This window comes from Gymnoscopelus microlampas (genome assembly GCF_963454915.1).
Source record: "Gymnoscopelus microlampas genome assembly, chromosome: 16".
Classification (NCBI taxonomy): domain Eukaryota; kingdom Metazoa; phylum Chordata; class Actinopteri; order Myctophiformes; family Myctophidae; genus Gymnoscopelus; species Gymnoscopelus microlampas.
This window is the reverse complement of record NC_139953.1, coordinates 16,295,853-16,314,178: the sequence shown is the minus strand read 5'-3', so window position 1 is coordinate 16,314,178 and position 18,326 is coordinate 16,295,853. Positions and strand designations below refer to the sequence as shown.

General features: G+C 42.1%; 1 protein-coding gene across 2 annotated transcripts in view; it reads left to right on the top strand.

Annotated features, from left to right (window-relative positions):
- Nucleotides 1-18,326, top strand: part of cep128 (centrosomal protein 128) — an 86,943-nt gene that overhangs the window by 24,486 nt on the left and 44,131 nt on the right. For both annotated transcript variants that reach the window (XM_084082400.1, XM_084082399.1), the window contains exons 14-15: nt 8,273-8,458; nt 12,411-12,599. In XM_084082400.1, coding sequence (XP_083938526.1) covers nt 8,273-8,458; nt 12,411-12,599 — 375 coding nt within the window. The remainder of the gene's footprint in view (nt 1-8,272; nt 8,459-12,410; nt 12,600-18,326) is intronic.

Sequence of the window (18,326 nt, the reverse complement as noted above, 5' to 3'; positions counted from 1 at the left end):
AGTCACTCTTTAATGGTAGGATGAGTCATCCTTTACCATATTCTCCACCGTATCCTCCTCCTCCACACCAAGAGAACACGACAGGCCTGAATTCTGTTAAGCTGTGGTGGTGACATTTTGCACACATCACTTTGGGTTCACTTGTCCCCTTTTTAGGACAGCTCAAGCGAAGCGAGCTGTCCTCTATGGAGAGAGATGAAAGGCATCTGAGGTATGTGGGATGTAACCTCTGCAGGCTTATAAAGAGAGGAGGTGGCTTAGGCGAAAAAGGGGCGTAACGGGGCGTGATTTGGTCAGGGACTCTCTGTTTGTGGGAAAAAGTGGGCCGGCTTGCTAAAAAAGGGTCTGGTTGCCACCGATTGGTTGCTGCAACTTGGATTCATGCAGGGAGACGCCCCCTCTTTGCTCCAACACCGATTGGTTGCTGCAACTTGGATTCATGCAGGGAGACGCCCCCTCTTTGCTCCGAAAAATTTGGAACGGCTGCCTGTTGTCACAGGCACTCAGGCACTGCAGAGAAGTAGACACAGTGGTGGAAAAAGTACTCAAATTCTTTACTTAAGTAAAAGTACCAATACTGCAATATAAAAATACTCCGTTACAAGTAAAAGTCCAGAATTAAAAATGTACTTGAGTAAAAGTACAAAAGTATTGGCATCAAAATGTACTTAAAGTACCAAAAGTAAAAGTACTAAATATTTGAAAATAGCCGATCTACAAATATTTGAAAATAGCCGATCTACAAGCTCACAAGGCGTCGCGATGCGACGCGTTGTGAGCTTGTAGATCTGCTATTTTCAAATAGCCTATAGGTATGAAATAGGGCTAAAGTGGTTAATGTATATTTCATTATATCATAGTTTATATCTGAAAAGTAACTAGTAACTAAAGTTTTCAACTAAATGTAGAGTAAAAGTGCAATATTTGCCTCTGAGATGTAGTGGAGTAGAAGTAAAAGTATTGTAAATTGGAAATACTCAAGTAAAGTACAAATACCTCAAAACTGTACTCAAGTACAGTACTTTAGTAAATGTACTTAGTTACTTTCCACCACTGAGTAGACATGTAGACTATAGACTATGGAGGCATCAGAATTTTGTATTAAATTATAGAATGCACCAAAACATTAATAAGTGTTGACTTGAATCTATTTAAGCCACAATAAAGCCCCGCTTTTATTTTTGATTTTTATTTGGGGTTTATTTAGCATAGTTTTAGATGATTTTCTGTGCACATTTCTTCATTTAAGCATCGCGAGCTGCGAACGGCCTTTTTGCATGTAGTTGAAGCGCAAGGGGCGGCGGGGGGGAGAGAGTCGCAGATAGACAGCTGGAGAGTTGAATAACCTCCTCTTCAAATAACCAGATTTATTTATATTTACCAAAGTAGCCTATGTAGGCGACCTACATGTTTATGTTTTAGCTTAGACACGGGTAGCCTACAATAGTTGGTAGATGATTGGTAAATTATTAACCATGACAACGACTCAAAGACTTTTATTTTGTACTTTCTTGAACCACAAGCATATCGCTGCACCAGTAGGCTACATGAGAGAGAAAAAGGGGGGGGGGACCACTTGATACACAAAAACAAAGCTGGCAATGTATTGCTAATATCCAGGGATGCTTTGTTAGGCTACAGAGTGCAAAGCACTACATTTAGCCAGTGAGAATTGCAGTGTACATAAAGTGCGCTCTGAAAGGTTTATTTTAGGAGCGCTTTGTGATGCACCGTGCAGTCAAATCCGCGGTGTCAATAAATTCCACTGCCCGCTCTTTGATGAGTCCTCCATCCTCCATGAATCGAATACAAACTGCAACTAGTTCCCGTTTGGAAAGCGGGAAATCTTTATACGCGAGTAGGCCTATTGCAAAATATTGTCCAATGTCCACTGAGTTCAGCCTTTATTTTACCAAGCAGGACTGATGCTGCAGCCTGAAGCAGCTTGCCCTGAAAGTGGTTTAGGCGACCGTTCGTTTAGGCGTCCTCGCGTCGCTGAGTTTGCTCTGGACAAACTTTTTTTTTTACGCTGGTGCCATTGCTGCCTCTCTGCTGTCTCAAGAATCAAACATGAAGAGAACGAGGCCACTCAGGCCAGGACATGTGTGTGGTGTTTATATTGTGCGCTTATGTCAATAAACCGGTTCTGTGAATGAGGGACACAGACAGACACATTTCACACTCGAGTGTGAAATGGGATTCTGAGAATACACATTGGCTCAATTGCTCAAAAGACCCAACATCCTCCAGACACGCAGGACGTAGAGAGAGAATGGATGTGTATTACGTTATTTGTCAGCCTTAAGTATAGGGGCGATATTCATAGTAAATACACAAAAAGCTGTCTGGCGGAGTTAAGGCACAGTGGCCCTCATTTATCAACGCGGTGTAGCCCGAATAATGAACGTACGGCGATATCACCGCACCTTTCGGCATTTATCAATATATCCTGACGTGGGCTTCATCCTACTTTACGCTGAGATCTCACGTCTGGTCGAGACCAATTGTTGACGTTGGCTGCGCCCGTTTATTCCATTCTAGACCTGCGGAGCAGACGGTCTGACAGGCATCTGGACACATATATCCACTCCAAAATGTATATCTACACTAATAAATAATCCCTGTGAAAATATAACATTTTATAAAGTAATTTAAACAAACTGCTTTAACAGTCATTCGGTTAGGCTTGCAGATCTGCATGGCTGCGTTGGCTATTTGAAAATAGCAGATCTACAAGCTCACAACAGGTCCCATCACTACGCGTTGTGAGCTTGTAGATCTGCTATTTTCAGCGCAGCAGCGATTCTGCGAGATAATTTTCGGGAGCCCCGAGTCCCCGACATTCTTTTCATGGACAGTGAGGTCCACAGAGAGAGAGAGAGAGAGAGAGAGAGAGAGAGAGAGAGAGAGAGAGAGAGAGAGAGAGAGAGAGAGAGAGAGAGAGAGAGAGAGAGAGAGAGAGAGAGAGAGAGAGAGAGAGAGAGAGAGAGAGAGAGAGAGAGAGAGAGAGAGAGAGAGAGAGAGAGAGAGAGAGAGAGAGAGAGAGAGAGAGAGAGAGAGAGAGAGAGAGAGAGAGAGAGAGAGAGAGAGAGAGAGAGAGAGAGAGAGAGAGAGATAACCACGATAACGCAATGGTGATTATGAACCACGTACCCAAACCCGTTAAAGGCTGCTTTTCCCAAGCTGAACTATACTATTGTTCAATGAAAAGCATTGTAATCCGATTAGTGGTCATTTTTTCATAATGTATTCGAGTGCAATACACCTACCAACCGATAGGGTCACTCTGTTAAAAGCATATGGCCACCGATCAGATTAAAATGCTTTTTATTGAACAATACGGATGATACAGGTACTTTTGAGAGCCCATATATACATGTAACCTCCGTCGCCATGGGATAAGCACTTTATCTTTGAAATATGAACGTTTATGTAGATGTACGGGTCATAAATGGAGAAAGTGCAAACACTAGGTTGAAGTTCATCCATGACGGTCGTGACAGTCGACCGTCGTGTATCCGTGGCTATTACTCCCTCTAACATTTCCCATGTTTTTAGCAGTGGTGGAAAAAGTACTCAAATTCTTTACTTAAGTAAAAGTACCAATACTGCAATATAGAAATACTCTTGTTACAAGTAAAAGTCCAGAATTCAAAATTTACTTGAGTAAAAGTACAAAAGTATTGGCATCAAAATGCACTTAAAGTACCAAAAGTAAAAGTACTAAATATTTGAAAATAGCAGATCTTCAAGCTCACAACGGGTCGCGATGCGACGCGTTGTGAGCTTGTAGACCGGCTAGGTATAAAATAGGGTTAAAGTGGTTAATGTATGTTTCATTATATCATAATTTATATCTGAAAAGTAACTAGTAACTAAAGTTTTCAAATACATGTAGTGGAGTAAAAGTACAATAGTTGCCTCTGAGATGTAGTGGAGTAGTAGTAAAAGTATTGGAAATTGGAAATACTCAAGTAAAGTACAGATACCTCAAAATTGTACTTATAAGTACAGTACTTGAGTAAATGTACTTAGTTACTTTCCACCACTGGTTTTTAGTGTATTGAAATAATGTCATGCATATTTGTCCAGTGCATAGCCTACTGCAGGCCTTGTTGACTAGATTTAGAATAGATTTTTAAGCTCTTGCTCCTGAAATGATCGATTATTTTTTAAGGGGAAACGCCATCATTTAACATGCAAGTCAATGGGTGAGAAGGACATTGCCAGGCACAAGTGTAGGTAATTAATGTATTTGTGCAAGATGACCCTGCTACTGTATATAAAATGTGTATATTACTCGTTCATCATGGTTCATGTTCAAATAGCTCAATCCAAAATATAATGCTGTAGGCCTAAGTGTTAGGCTGTATTTACGCACCTGCTTAATTGTAATTAATGCTTAAATATAGTTATGACCGGTATTTTTTATCAGATGTCTGATACATTTGATTCATTCCGGACATTGGGACCAGCAGGTTACAATCCTATATCGTAACCCCTGGTATTGACCACATTGCTTAGCAGAGTTCAGTGATGCAAATGCATGTCAAGTTGATCAACAGATTGTATTATTCTCCAATGCAATAACAGTACTGAAATGAAGGCTATAAGGGCAATAATGGGAGCCCTTTCTTTTTTAAAGTAACTTCAAAGTTACTTTTCACAGTAACGCATTACTTTTTGGTGTAAGTAACTAGTAAAGTAACTGAGTTACTTTTACATGACAAGTAACTAGTAATGGTAACTAGTCACTGGTTTTCAGTAACTAGCACACCACTAGCACAACACTACAACGGTGTCTAACCGAGAGTTATACTTCTCCAGTACAACGGTGTCTAACCGAGAGTTATACTTCTCCAGTACAACGGTGTCTAACCGAGAGTTATACTTCTCCAGTACAACGGTGTCTAACCGAGAGTTATACTTCTCCAGTACAACGGTGTCTAACCGAGAGTTATACTTCTCCAGTACAACGGTGTCTAACTGAGAGTCCTTGCAGATCACAGTTGACAAATATTATATATTATCGGAGCTATTATTAATGTTATCGGTTTTATCGTGATGACGTCATAATTCCTGATATCGAACCGATAATTATCGGGCCGATACTTATCGTGCACTAATAATTTTATCGCAAATTATTGTCTCCGCCAGGCCGAAGGCATGGCGAGAGAGTATGTTTTACCCCCTGTCCGTCCGTGTGTCTGTGTGTGTGTGTGTCCGTGTGTCTGTGAACAGCTAATCTCTGGCACCGTTGGCTTGATCGCAGTGAAACTGTGCACACACACTCCCTGGATGCCAGAGCAGAACCTCTGCCCCAAATTTTTCACATGGGCCTTTTATAGCGCCACCAGGAGGCTGATTTGTGCAAAAGACATTTTTGGACAGTACTCCTACAGATTTTATCCAAACATCACGCAAATCGGTGCACAGTATCTCTATAGTCATGTGATCAACACAGATCTGCCTGATTTTCCATATTCCATCCTGATTGGCTAAGGTTGGCTTCCAAAGTTTGCAGGATTGGTCCATTTTGAACTAAATGCCTCAAATCATGAACGCAGCTTGTGATTTATGTGAAATTTAACACGCATGTTCCCACTAGGCCGAGGAAGAAATGCCATTTGAAAATGTTCAAATCAGCCTCATGGTGGCGCTATAAAAGGCAGATTTGTGTTTTTAACTATCTGCACCGATCTGCGTGAAACTTTGCACACATACTCCCTAGAGGCCAAGGAAAAATATCTGCCCTGCATTTTTCACATTAGCCTTTTATAGCGCCACCAGGAGGCCGACTTTTTTTTTAGATTAAGCCTTGACATTTTTTCCAAATTTCACGCAAATCGGTACACATGATCTCTATAGTCATGTGATCAAGATGCATCTGTTTGATATTTCATATTCCATCGTGATTGGCTAACATTGACATCTAAAGTTTGCAGGAGTGGCCCGCTTTGAACAAAATGCCGCAAATCATGAACACAGCGTCCAATTGTGGTGGAACTTTGCACGCACATTTGCACTACGTTGAAGAACAAACGCCACCCTTTTAACATTGCCATATTATAGCGCCACCAGGAGGCAGATGTTTCTTTTTTATATTACTTTTAATTTTGTCCAAACATGCAAATCAGTACACATGATCTCTATAGTCAAGTGATCAAGATGGATCTGTCAAATTTTTTATATTCCATCCTGATTGGCGAATTCCGAAAATTGCTGGCCCACAATAACCTACCTGACCTGGCGGAGACCTGTGCGCCGAGGAGCACTTTTTCTGGTTTTTATATTTTTCTCTGTTGTTGGTGACAACTCTAGTGCGACGCCACGACGGCACGACGGTGTCATGAATGCGTCCTTTCACAATATTGTGCGTCAGCGACGCAGGACGCAGGCCTATGAGCATCTCTGCTCAGTGCGGCTGCAGAGTTCATGTGCAACATCGCATGGCTGTGGCTTTACAGTTTTCCTTCGCCGTGTCTGTAGGTCACCCCCAGGGACCCCCAAGGGTCTCCAGGGACCCCTAAGGGGGGGGGACGACCGCGGACCTCCTTTTTTTTTTTTTTTTTTTTTTTTCATCCCATGCTTTTGTACCCCCAAAACTATTTTCTTTTTTTTGGGGGGGGGGGGGGGGTCCTGCGCTGTCCATCATGACATCTATGTCATTCTTTCTTGTTTAGAGGAAAAAGGCCACTGCAAATCAGTGCACTGTTATTCAGTGGTGGAAAAAGTACGGTACTCACATGTTTTACTTAAGTAAAAGTATCAATACTGCAATATAGAAATACTCTGTTACAAGTAAAAGTCAGGAAATTCAAAGTATTGGTATCAAAATGTACTTGAGTACCAAAAGTAGAAAGTACTCATTATGCAGAATGTAAATAGCCAATTTTCAAATGGCCAACATGTATACAGTATAGGGTTGAAGTAGTTAATGCATGTTTTGTAATAATAATGAAAATATAGAAAGTAACTAGTAACTAAAGTTTTCAAATAATTGTCGGTGAGTAAACGTACAATATTTGCCTCTGAGATGTAGTGTGGAGTAGAAGTAAAAGTACCGAAAATTGGAAAGTAAAAAAGATACCTCAAAATTGTACTTAAGTACAGTACTTGAGTAAATGTACTTAGTTACTTTACACCACTGGTTGGCTGCACAGCAAGAAATCCCTGTGTTCGAACCCTGGCAGGTTGGCCTGGCAGCGACGTCCGTGTTCCTTTCTGTGTGTTCTCCCTGTGCTTGTATGGGTTTCCTCCTGGTACATGCATACTATGTATTGTACATACTGCTGCCATTTGCCCTTGACCCAAGGCCCTGGCATCACAACCGGAGTCGGTCCCTGGACACTACACTGCGGCCGCTAAGTACTTAGGATGGGGTCAAATGCAGAGGACACGTTTCAACAAGGGTATATCAAAAGAATATATTAAAACAATGCATCCACAGGGCATGAGGGGTCACTGAATGGTTTGATGAGTAGGAGAATTAAATGAATGAAGAATGCTATGGCCTTCACAGTCTCTAGACCCATCAACCCTGCAGCTGATCACCCTATGGGGGATTTACTGCAGGACCTACAGTAGATGTATGCTCTCCCCCACCATTATCAGAACTCTTAAATGTGCATTTGTCTTTGTAATGAGGGGTTTATGTTCACTACTATAGCATCCCTCTATGTCAGTGGTTCTCAACCAGTGGTCCGGGGACCACCAGTGGTCCTAGATTCCAGGTGGTCCCTAGCTAAATGATGGAGAGTTGGTAACCAAATGGGCCCTTATTAGATCTTTAGCTCTTGAGAGCGTAAAATGAAACCAAATGGACCCTTACGGGTCCATTTGGTTTCATTTTACGCTCTCAAGAGTTAAATTATTGTTAAACATCTGCATTGCTTCATTAAAGAATAGTTATTTTGATCAACGTTTCCCTGTTATCTCTCCTATTGGTTTTCGGTACCAACATCAACACAGCACGGAATTGTGGCCAAAACAAAATCGTATCCAACGATAAAAAAATATTCTAAGTCTTGTCGGTCTGAGAGGCTAAATCTCATGAAACGGTGGTCCGTGGCTCAAATGCCGAATAAATAATGGACCTTGATATGAAAAGGGTTGAAAACCCACTGCTCTATGTAGTTGTCGACGGACTGTTCTTCCAGACACAGTCTTATCATTGACATTATGACTTTTCCTGTAGTCTTATGGTGGTTTTAAGAAATGTTGATTTTTGCCTCATTCATCACATCAATTCCATATCTTTTATATCTCCCAGGACCGAGGCCAGGCAGAGAGGAGGGAGACGGACTCGTTGCTCCAGGAGAGTACGAGGAGCAGGGAGGAGCTGAAGACCAGAGCCCAGGAGGCCGTGCGCCAGTGGAGGGCCAAGTGCAGGAGGCTGCAGAAGGAGCTGGAGGAGGCCAGGACGCAGGCAGAAATCCACACCGACAAGGCCTCACAGGTCAGCTGTGTGCGAGATGCCTGTATCAGTGTTGATTTTTACAGCACATTTTTATTTAGTTTTAGTCATAGTCTTTTGAATAAAATTCCATTTAGTTTTAGTCATATTTTAGTCATCTGAAATGCTTTCGTTTTTGTCTTGTTTTAGTCGACTAAATATCATATGATTATAGTCGACTAAATCTACAGTTGATTTAGTCGTCAAAAAAGTATTTTGGCGGTGCCTTGGCGGCGTCGTAATGGCTGATTTTACACTTGGTTGCATGCTGAAAATAGCCGATCTACAAGCTTGTAGATCTGCTATTTTCAGAGCACAACAAAACATAAAATAACTTTTAGTTCTACTGGATCTCTTCTCCTCTAGCCCCTCACTAACATTTTAGTCTAGTTTTTATTTGTTGACGAAATTGTCAATATATTTAGTCTTAGTTTTACTCATCATAGCTTAGTATTTATTTCGTTTTCATTTCGTTTTCGTCAGTGGAAAAAAGGTAGTCGACCAACACTTTTCGTCATAGTTTTAGTCTACAAAATCAACACTGGCCTGTATTACAAAAAACAAACCCCTTAGTGACACTATTCATGATGCTGTATACCAGTGGTTCTCAAAGTCCCCTCAAAGACCCCCAGGGGTCCTTTAGGGGGGTTCCAATAATTTTAACCACTTTATCCATGTACAGTATATGTTGGCTATTCAAATAGCAAATGCACAAGCTGCATTTACTTTATTTTTTATATCGAATAATTTTGAATACTTTTGAATTTCTTTAACATAAATCTTCCCTTCTGGGGGTCCTTGGCACAAAATATTTTCAGATGGCTGTCCGCGGCCAAATATATATCTTTGGGGGTCGTTGACATGGAAAAAGTTTGAGAACCACTACTGTATACCACAGGTTAGAGTGCCATGTGGTTAACCCATTTAGACCGGGGAAGAATCTGTGTCATTTTTACATTTCTTTGGGCTATTAAAAAATAGCAGATCTACAAGCTCATAGTGCGGCAGTGCCGCGCTATGAGCTTGTAGATCTGCTATTTTTGAAAAATCTTTTTTTGCAAATCTTTGAATATGTATTTTTTTTTTAAGCGAAGATTTTTAACTTCTGGGGGTCCCTGGAACAAAATATTTTGAAATGGGGGTCCACGGCCAAATACGTATCATTTTGGATGGTCCTTGACATTTTTTTTGTAGAATCCTCCAGAATTAAAGATTTGAGTTAAAAATGTAAAAAAAAAAATATATTCAAAAATGTGCACAACATTTCCAAGATATTTCCAAAAAAATAATAGATCTACAAGCTCATAGTGCGGCACTCGGTGCCGCGCTATGAGCTCGTATATCTGCTATTTTTGAATAGCCAAAGAAATCTTAAAATGAGAGATGCGTTCCCGGCTTTCATGGGTTAATAAGAAACAATGAATTCATTTGGACCTATTTTTTGTGTGCACTGACTACAACACATTATAGTGTGAGAACGGCATCGACCAAGACACTGAATGCTGAGCTAGCAACCTATGCTAGCCTTGCTTTGGAGAGGATCGGTTATGTTTGTGATGAAAAACACTGATATGAATGTTCTATTTAAGCCGTGAGTATATCAGGGACATTGTCACTGTGTGGAACGCGGCCTCAGCACATCGTCATCCAGGAGTTGAAACAACACGTTTTATAATTAGACTATTCATTCATCCTGTGGTTTTTGCAGTGTTTTTTTATGTTGGCTCACAAATCCTGCGTACTTATTAGCAGCATGGACATATAGTTGTAACCGGTGATTCCAGGGTGGTTGATCTCAAGCCAGAGCATTGCTGGAGAGAGCATATCCATCTGTACATGTACAGTATATGTCTTGTGTATTTAGTATGTCATACTTTGAAGCAGTGGTTCTCAACCTGTGGGTCGGGACTCGCAAATTATTTTGGGGGGTCCCCAAATGATTAGCTTAATGTGCAACATAGTTTTCTCACTCAACAGTAAAGGTCCTTACACACCGGGGTGATTTTTTTCATGCGAATAATACGTTTTAAAAAAAAAACTAAATAAAGTCAAGCTCACATTTCTAAAGTGACAATTTAAGGACTTTTAAGACCTCTAAAATGAAAAGGGAAAAAAGACCATTAGGCTACTGTGTGAAAAGTAATCAACAAACTATTCTATTAGACATAAAGGCCCAATTGTGAAATATTACCAAAGTTAAACCAAAGAGGCAAACATTGTGGAAATAGCCAATCTACATGCTCACAACGCAAGGCGTTGTGAGCATGTACAGTAGATCAGCTATTTGCACTATTTATCTGTGGAACCGAGGCAATTCAAATGTAATGCCTCAATTCCAAGAGCTTGTCAGGGTGGGGGCCCCCCAGTTCAAATATGATTATTTTGGGGGACTGCGGCCTGAAAAGGTTGAGAACCACTGCTTTGAAGGGCACCAACACTTTATCCCAAGCATTCACTAGCCTAATTTAGTTATTGCTTTATTGTATAATTTCCAATTATTTGCTCACTTACGTTAGCAGTTTTCTCAGTCTTACCAACCCATCCATCTACGCTAATTATCAAAACTCTTACTCAAAATGTTGTCCTTGACGAATGGTAATGAACGTGTAGCGCCGCTGTACCCCTTAACTACTATTTTAACACATTGTCATATGTAGCGGGGGTGCTTAAACTTAATAATTAATCATCTGCCTATTAGTATTATTAATTATCCTGAAAGTCACCTCCCAGCGAGTCACCTCCAAAATCGTAGTCAGCAATCAGACAGAGACATACGGAGTCCACCTGGTGCACACAGCACACACGCTGGACGACGTGATGCAAATTAATAGCTAAAATCATTTCTGCCTCCCTTAATGAATTAGGAGGGAGAATTAAGTGCTCAATTAAATGATTAGGCGCTGAGCTCTGACAAAGTCTTTCTGCAGATTCCAGTCCAAAGGCTGAGCATTAGAACCAATCTGCCTGCAGCAGGCCTGATCGTTTGTCCCTTATCGTATAGCGCTGAGCGCTCGCGTTTTCCCTATCGGTACATGCTGCTCCTGCCTCTGCCTGCCGCATAACCCATTAACCCATTAAGAACCGGGAACGTGTAACCACTTGAACCATAGTTTTATACTTTGGGCTATTCAAAAAATAGCAGATATACAAGCTCATAGCGCGGCACTTGGTGCATTTTTTGTGTTTTTTTGCAAATCTTTGAATATGTATATTTTTAAAGCAAACATTTTGAACTCAAATCTTTGCTTCTTGAGGATCCCTGGATCTAAACATTTTCATATGGGGGTCGGTGGCCAAATACATATCATTTTCGGGGTGACATGAAAAAGTTTGAGAACCACTGATATAGCAATATCAGGTTTTTCAGAAAACGGTTAGGATTTAGAAGACATTTTGTAGAATCGGACCCTCAGGCTTTAATGGGTTAAGACCTGAGCCCGATTCTCCAAAATGCCTTCTAAATCAGTAGTTCTCACACTTTCAAGCTTTTTCAAAAATGTTAAAAAATAGCATGCTGTGAGCTTGTATATCTGCTATTTTTGAATAGCCAACCCAAACATCTAAAATGACACAGATGCTTTCCCGGTTTCAATCGGATAATGCTGCTCTCCAATGCTCTCTGTCTCATTCTTTCTGGGCTTTGTTTCTCAGTCATCATCTCTTTGTTTCTTTCACCGCCATCTGTCAAGAGATTCATCTCACCGTATCCTCTTCCTCATGCTTAGCTTTCTCTTTTCGATCTTTTAGCCTTTTTCTTTCTCTCTGTCTCAATCTCTCTCTCACTCATCTCTCTCCCTGGCCTCTTCTTTCTGTCCTACTCTTGTCTCTCTTTCTCCGTCTCGTCCTCCTGAGTACCTTCCTGTTAATTTTCGTTTCCCTCGCTATCTTTCTGTCCCTTTACCTTTCTCTATCTCTCTCTTTCTCTCATTTCGCTATTTTCTCTCTCCCCGTCCAGGTGACCAGGGAGAGGGAGAGCTCCCAGGGCCGCCTGAAGTCCCTGAGTCAGCAGAGCGAGGCGGCCCGCAGGGAGCTCACCGAGGTCCTGGGCCGCTTGGCCCAGCGCGAGGACGAAGTCCACCGCAAGGACGTGGAGCTGTCTGAGACGCGCCAGCGACACCTGTCCCTGGAGCAGGAGATCCGGGAGGTGAGTGAGCTCCTTAATTGAGCCGGGTCATAAAACATGAAAATAAATCATAGATACACCTTGAGCAGTTCTTAACCCATTGAGACCTGAAGCCGATTCTACATGTCTCCTAAATCCCAACGTTTTTCTGAAAAACGTATGTTTCTATATCAGTGGTGCTCCATCTTTTTCATGTCAAGGACCCCCAAAATTATATGTATTTGGCCGCTGACCCCCATCAAAATATTTTGTTCCAGGGACCCCCCTAGAAGCAAAGATTTGAGTTAAAAATGTTCGCTTTAGAAATATATATATTAAAAGATTTGCACACATTTTCACGATTTTTCAAAAATAGCAGATCTACAAGCTCATAGCGCGGCACTCGTTGCCGCGCTATGAGCTTGTAGATCTGCTATTTTTGAATAGCCCAAAGTGTAAAATAATGCTTTTTAGCTCAAATCTAAAAATGACACAGTTCCAGGTCTTAATGGGTTAAAGTCCAGCTGCTGTGGCTTTTTTGCCACTTTTATTATTATGTTGTTTTCTTGTGAAATCGAGGCTGGTTTTGTCTCGGCCAATCGCAGTCTCCGCCAACCGTCCCATCCCCCTTGTGCTATGGGATGGGATCTAAATGCAGCTACTTTCTGTGTGTGTGTCTCGCACACCGTGAGGAAAATGGAGAGAGGCAGTGACGAAGCATGTTCGCATTGCTTGTTTGCAATTTAGTCGTTAGGCCTTCTTCTCTCGTGTATCGTCATCGTTATGTCCAGCTCAATGGCGTGCAGCCACCCCCTCGTCTCAGGGTCCCGCTTGGAAGAGGCCCTCCTCCGATGGAGGTCTATAATACAGGGGACAGTTGGTAGTCTGCTCAAGCTGCCCGCACTTGCATCCTGCGCTGTATGTCAGGCTCCACTTCTTCATAGATGACCCCAGCAGCACGTAGGCGGTTCAGCCAGGGTCCATTGCTGGCGTGGCAGATCTTCTCTTTCAACTATCTATCTCCCGGAGTCCCAGATGTAATGGTTGAAACGTGTGCGCCCAGCCGAACCCGGGATGTCGCCAGCCATCCGTTTGTAGACAGGTCCTCAGGGATAGAACCAAGTCTTGATGTCCTGTGTTGCCTTATTGTAGGGGTGGCAGGACTTGAATGACCTGAATGTCCTGAAACCTCCCGTACTACTGCAGGAACATGCTGTTCACATAACTATGTCTTATTTGTGGACAATCTGTGTTGGTTTCAATGTTTTTGCCTCTGTGATACAGATGCTGACAGACTTATCACCATGTATTGATCATTACTCCTGCTAGGCATGTACATTTTAAATCATTCCTTGGATTGACTATCTCTAATGTTACAAAATGTATAAAAAATATATATGTACCACAATGGCACAGTAGGAGGTCGGAGAGGCTTATTGTCGGTATCAGCTGAATACACAGGCGTCTATCCCCGTTTCAACGCGCTAGACCCCTGGGAGATGGATTAACAGTATTTGTGTAGATGATTATTCAATTTAGAGGAAAAAGCACCGTAATCAACGTGGCTTAGATAATTTGACATCCTTCTTCTGCATATTTTGAAAATGCAACAGCTCAAAGGATTTTTGCTTAGTGCGGCTTTAAATTGTCTATAACGTTATTGAACTTAGAAGTCGACGCCACTCCTTTCCCTGGCTTTCCAAGAAAGCAACGGAAGACACAAATGTTCCCTTTGGAACTTTCTTCACTTGCCCTACGATATCTTTTCATGGTATACCTTTAATTCCGCAATATGAATGCTATGATATACACACAACTGCATTTAAATTAAATTAAAAACGTTTATGTGGAGTTTTAGCAAGAGAAATGGGATACCTAGCATCCCCTGGTGCATTGACTGAACATGTGCGTACAATAGCTCTCTGGTAGGTTAGCCTAACCAGAAAAAACCCTCCCTCTGACAGAAATAATCACTCATTGACCTGAAGCCGATTCTACAAATGTCTTCTAAATCCCAACAGTATTCTGAAAAAACGTATGTTTCAGTGGTGCTCAAACTTTTTCATGTCAAGGACCCCCAAAATTATATGTATTTGGCCGCCGCCATCTCAAAATATGTTTGTTCCAGGGACGCCCCAGAAGCAAAGATTTGAATTAAAAATGTTCGCTTTAAACAATATACAGTATATTCAAAGATCACATTTTCACGATTTTTCAAAAATAGCAGATCTACAAGCGTATTATCTGCTATTTTTGAATAGCCCAAAGTGTAAAATGTTTTTTTTTGCTCAAATCAAAAAGTGACACAGATGCGTTCCAGGTCTCAATGGGTTAAAATAACCGATACAAGATTTTGTGATGGTTTTATTCATCTCAGTCATTGTAGGAACAGGCCCACATTTACGCGTGAACATCACGCAAGGCTGTCCACATTTATAGCTCCCAATTAATCACACGCACATCGTGCCGAGTTACTTCAAATGATTATGAACCTGTCTGAACAATAATGTGGTCATTGTGTCCTACCTGTCATGTAATTCCGTGAGCAACAGGCACACACACACACTGCAGAGAAGATCTCTCTGGGTAAGGGATAATTGCATCTGAGACATGACTAATGCCTGTTGTAATACTCTGTAACAAGTGTGCTCGACATATTGTTCAGCCACCGTCGTTGAGATGCTGAATAGACGGGTTAAAACAGCAGATGATTGGGCCCCGCCCCCTGGACGGTGACAGTCAATTTGAGTCGAGTGGAGAGCTCAATTAGCAGGGGTGCACATAACTGGTGCGCAGGTGCGCATGCGCACCCAAAATAAAAAATGCGCACCACATCAGGCGACGCGAGGCGCTTTTGCGCACCAACAGCTGGGACAGGAATTTCCAAGCTTTTATTTTTTAGCAAAAATAAAAAATAAAAGCCTGGAGATCGAGGCTAGGAATTTACTTCCTGAAGCCACACTCACACAATCACTCTAAAGCACCCGTCGGCCCCATGTACAGCCATTAGGCACAGGGGTAGAGATATGACTCGCGTCGCCTCGCATCGCCTTGCATTGCCTTGCTGCGTGCACGCAGCCAGCAGCGGCTGTTAGAGGCACTCGTCACCGATGATGAACGCACCGTAATGGTGCAAAATATGCCGTGAACGTCCCAATCTGGCGGATAAAATCAGCGCAGCAGCACAGGGCACCAACCTTGGGGGCTTTATCTAACAGCGTGAGAAAAAAAAACGGCGAAAATCGGCGGAATTTAGAAGCAGAGCGTCCTTTTTTTCTCGCCCCCCCCCCCCCCTGTGCACCCCTGTCAATTAGTATTATTTTCATAATACCTCAACCTATTAATAATGTTGTCTTGTACAGTATAATCTTATTTAGGCCTGTCACAATTATTACATGATCGCCTAAGCGCAATTATTTTTGCATAATCGTTATCAGGTTGAAAAAAATATGACATTTTCAAATATTTTCAAAAATAATGGAAACAGCAGCCTCTTTGACTATTTCCACTATTCATATTTTGTTTTAAGTATAAAGTTATTAAATATTATATGTCAGTCATTTCTTTGTATAGTTAGACTATTTGTCATATCTGCACCTGTGCAACTGCCAAGCCTAAAATCCAGGCTGAAATGCAATGTTTATTCTAATGATCCAGTGTTCAATGACAAAAACACAAGTATTCGCTAATCGCAATTGTTTCTGTGACAATGAATTGTCATGTAAAATTTAATTCAATTTTGTGACAGCCCTTATTTAAAAATATGAAATAGCTACACTCTTTCTCTTCCTTTCTCTCATAGTTCGCTTGCTCTCTTTTTCCCTAGCCATCTCTCTTGCACAAACAGATGTGTGTGTGTGGTAAAAAAACACAAACCAACAAACGAACAAAAAAACAGGAACAACACATCACTAGAGTGTGTGTGTGTGTGTGTGTGAGAGAGAGAGAGAGAGCCAGAGGGGGGACAAGTTCAAAATGTGTATACCATTACAAGACTGCTGCGTTTTCGTCTCTCCAACGTTCTACGGAACTGTTTCAGCGCTCCACAAAGCATTGGTCTGAATTAGAGACAAGGGAAGACGACAAACTCGGAGGAATTACATTTAAATGAGTGCTGGAGGAATTGTTTCTACCATGGCCACACAATATGTGAAGCCCTTCACATATTTCCTGGGGATTGAACACAGGTCTCCGGGGTCTCCAAGAGATTCTGACTAAACACGAAATAATAACTGCATTGGATCCATTGGAACACAGTTTGTTTTTCTTAAATTTTCCTGAAAAGTAACGGTGGAAATACAAGGTTACGCCTGACAGCGATGAGTCTATGTGGTTTATGTAGTGATTGGTCTTTGTAACGGGCTCAATGCCAGGGGACCGACAGCAGCAGGTTTTCCTTCATGGTTCTGTTTATTTATGTACACAGCAACAGAAACCTACATTCACATGCTTGCCATGAATACCGGTCAGGTGGGCACACTGGACATCTGGGCACATGAGTTTCTAGACAACTGGGCACACCGGATAAGTGGGCATACGGACATCTGGGCACACGAGATGAATGGGCACATGGACATATGGGCACACGAGATGACTGGGCACACGGACATCTGGGCACACCATATGACTACCAAGGATTTTTGTGTTCCTTTGATATTTAAGTACCCCCCGCCCCCCCACTGTGAGAGAGAGACGGTGGGAGACATTGTGTAATGTCTGTTACTGAGATAGTGTATTGCAGTGTGTCCTTGCAGTTCTGACAGCATCCTCATCCATTTGTTGTGAGCTGTGTATTGCCTCTCCCATGTGTGTGTGTGTGTGTGTGTGTGTGTGTGTGTGTGTGTGTGTGTGTGTGTGTGTGTGTGTGTGTGTGTGTGTGTGTGTGTGTGTGTGTGTGTGTGTGTGTGTGTGTGTGTGTGTGTGTGTGTGTGTGTGTGTGTGTGTGTGTGTGTGTGTGTGTGTGTGTGTGTGTGTGTGTGTGTAGGTTGAATCGGTGGAGACACTTACATTCTAACCCTAACCCTAACCTGGGTGGAGGGTGATTATGCGGGTGAACTCAGTGGAGGAGGGCCATTAGGTGTAAGCAGTGGGGAGGGACCACTAGGTTGAATCAGTGGAAACTGTCACATCCTAGGCCTATACCTAACTCTCATCCTAACCCTAGGGGGGTGATTATGCGGCTGTCTGAGGGGGGGAAGTCAGGAGCGTCTGCTCAGGAACTCAGGAGCAGACAATTCACAGCAGGGGTTCACTAATCTCTGGATTTCATAGAAAGGGGGGGCACATCAAAGCAGAGTGCCCAGCTGTCTTGTGTGCCCAGTTGACAGTGTGCCCAGTTGACTGTGTGCCCAGCTGTCTTGTGTGCCCAGTTGACTGTGTGCCCAGTTGACCTGTGTGCCCAGACGGCTGTGTGCCCAGTTGTCCGGTGTGCCCAGTTGGTTTTTGTGCCCACCTGACCGGTTACCCTTGCGATGCCTTAGGACCTCAAATGTTTTACTTAGTATCAATACTGCAATGTAGAAGTACTCCGTTACAAGTAAAAGTCAGAAATTCAAAATTTACTTGAGTAAAGGTACAAAAGTATTGGTATCAAAATGTACTTAAAGCACCAAAAGTAAAAGTACTAAAATGTTTGAAAATAGCAGATCTACAAGCTCACAACGTGTCGCGATGATTTGCCTCTGAGATGTATTGGAGTAGAAATAAAAGTATTGGGAATTGGAAATACTCAAGTAAAGTACAAATACCTCAAAATTGTACTTAAGTACA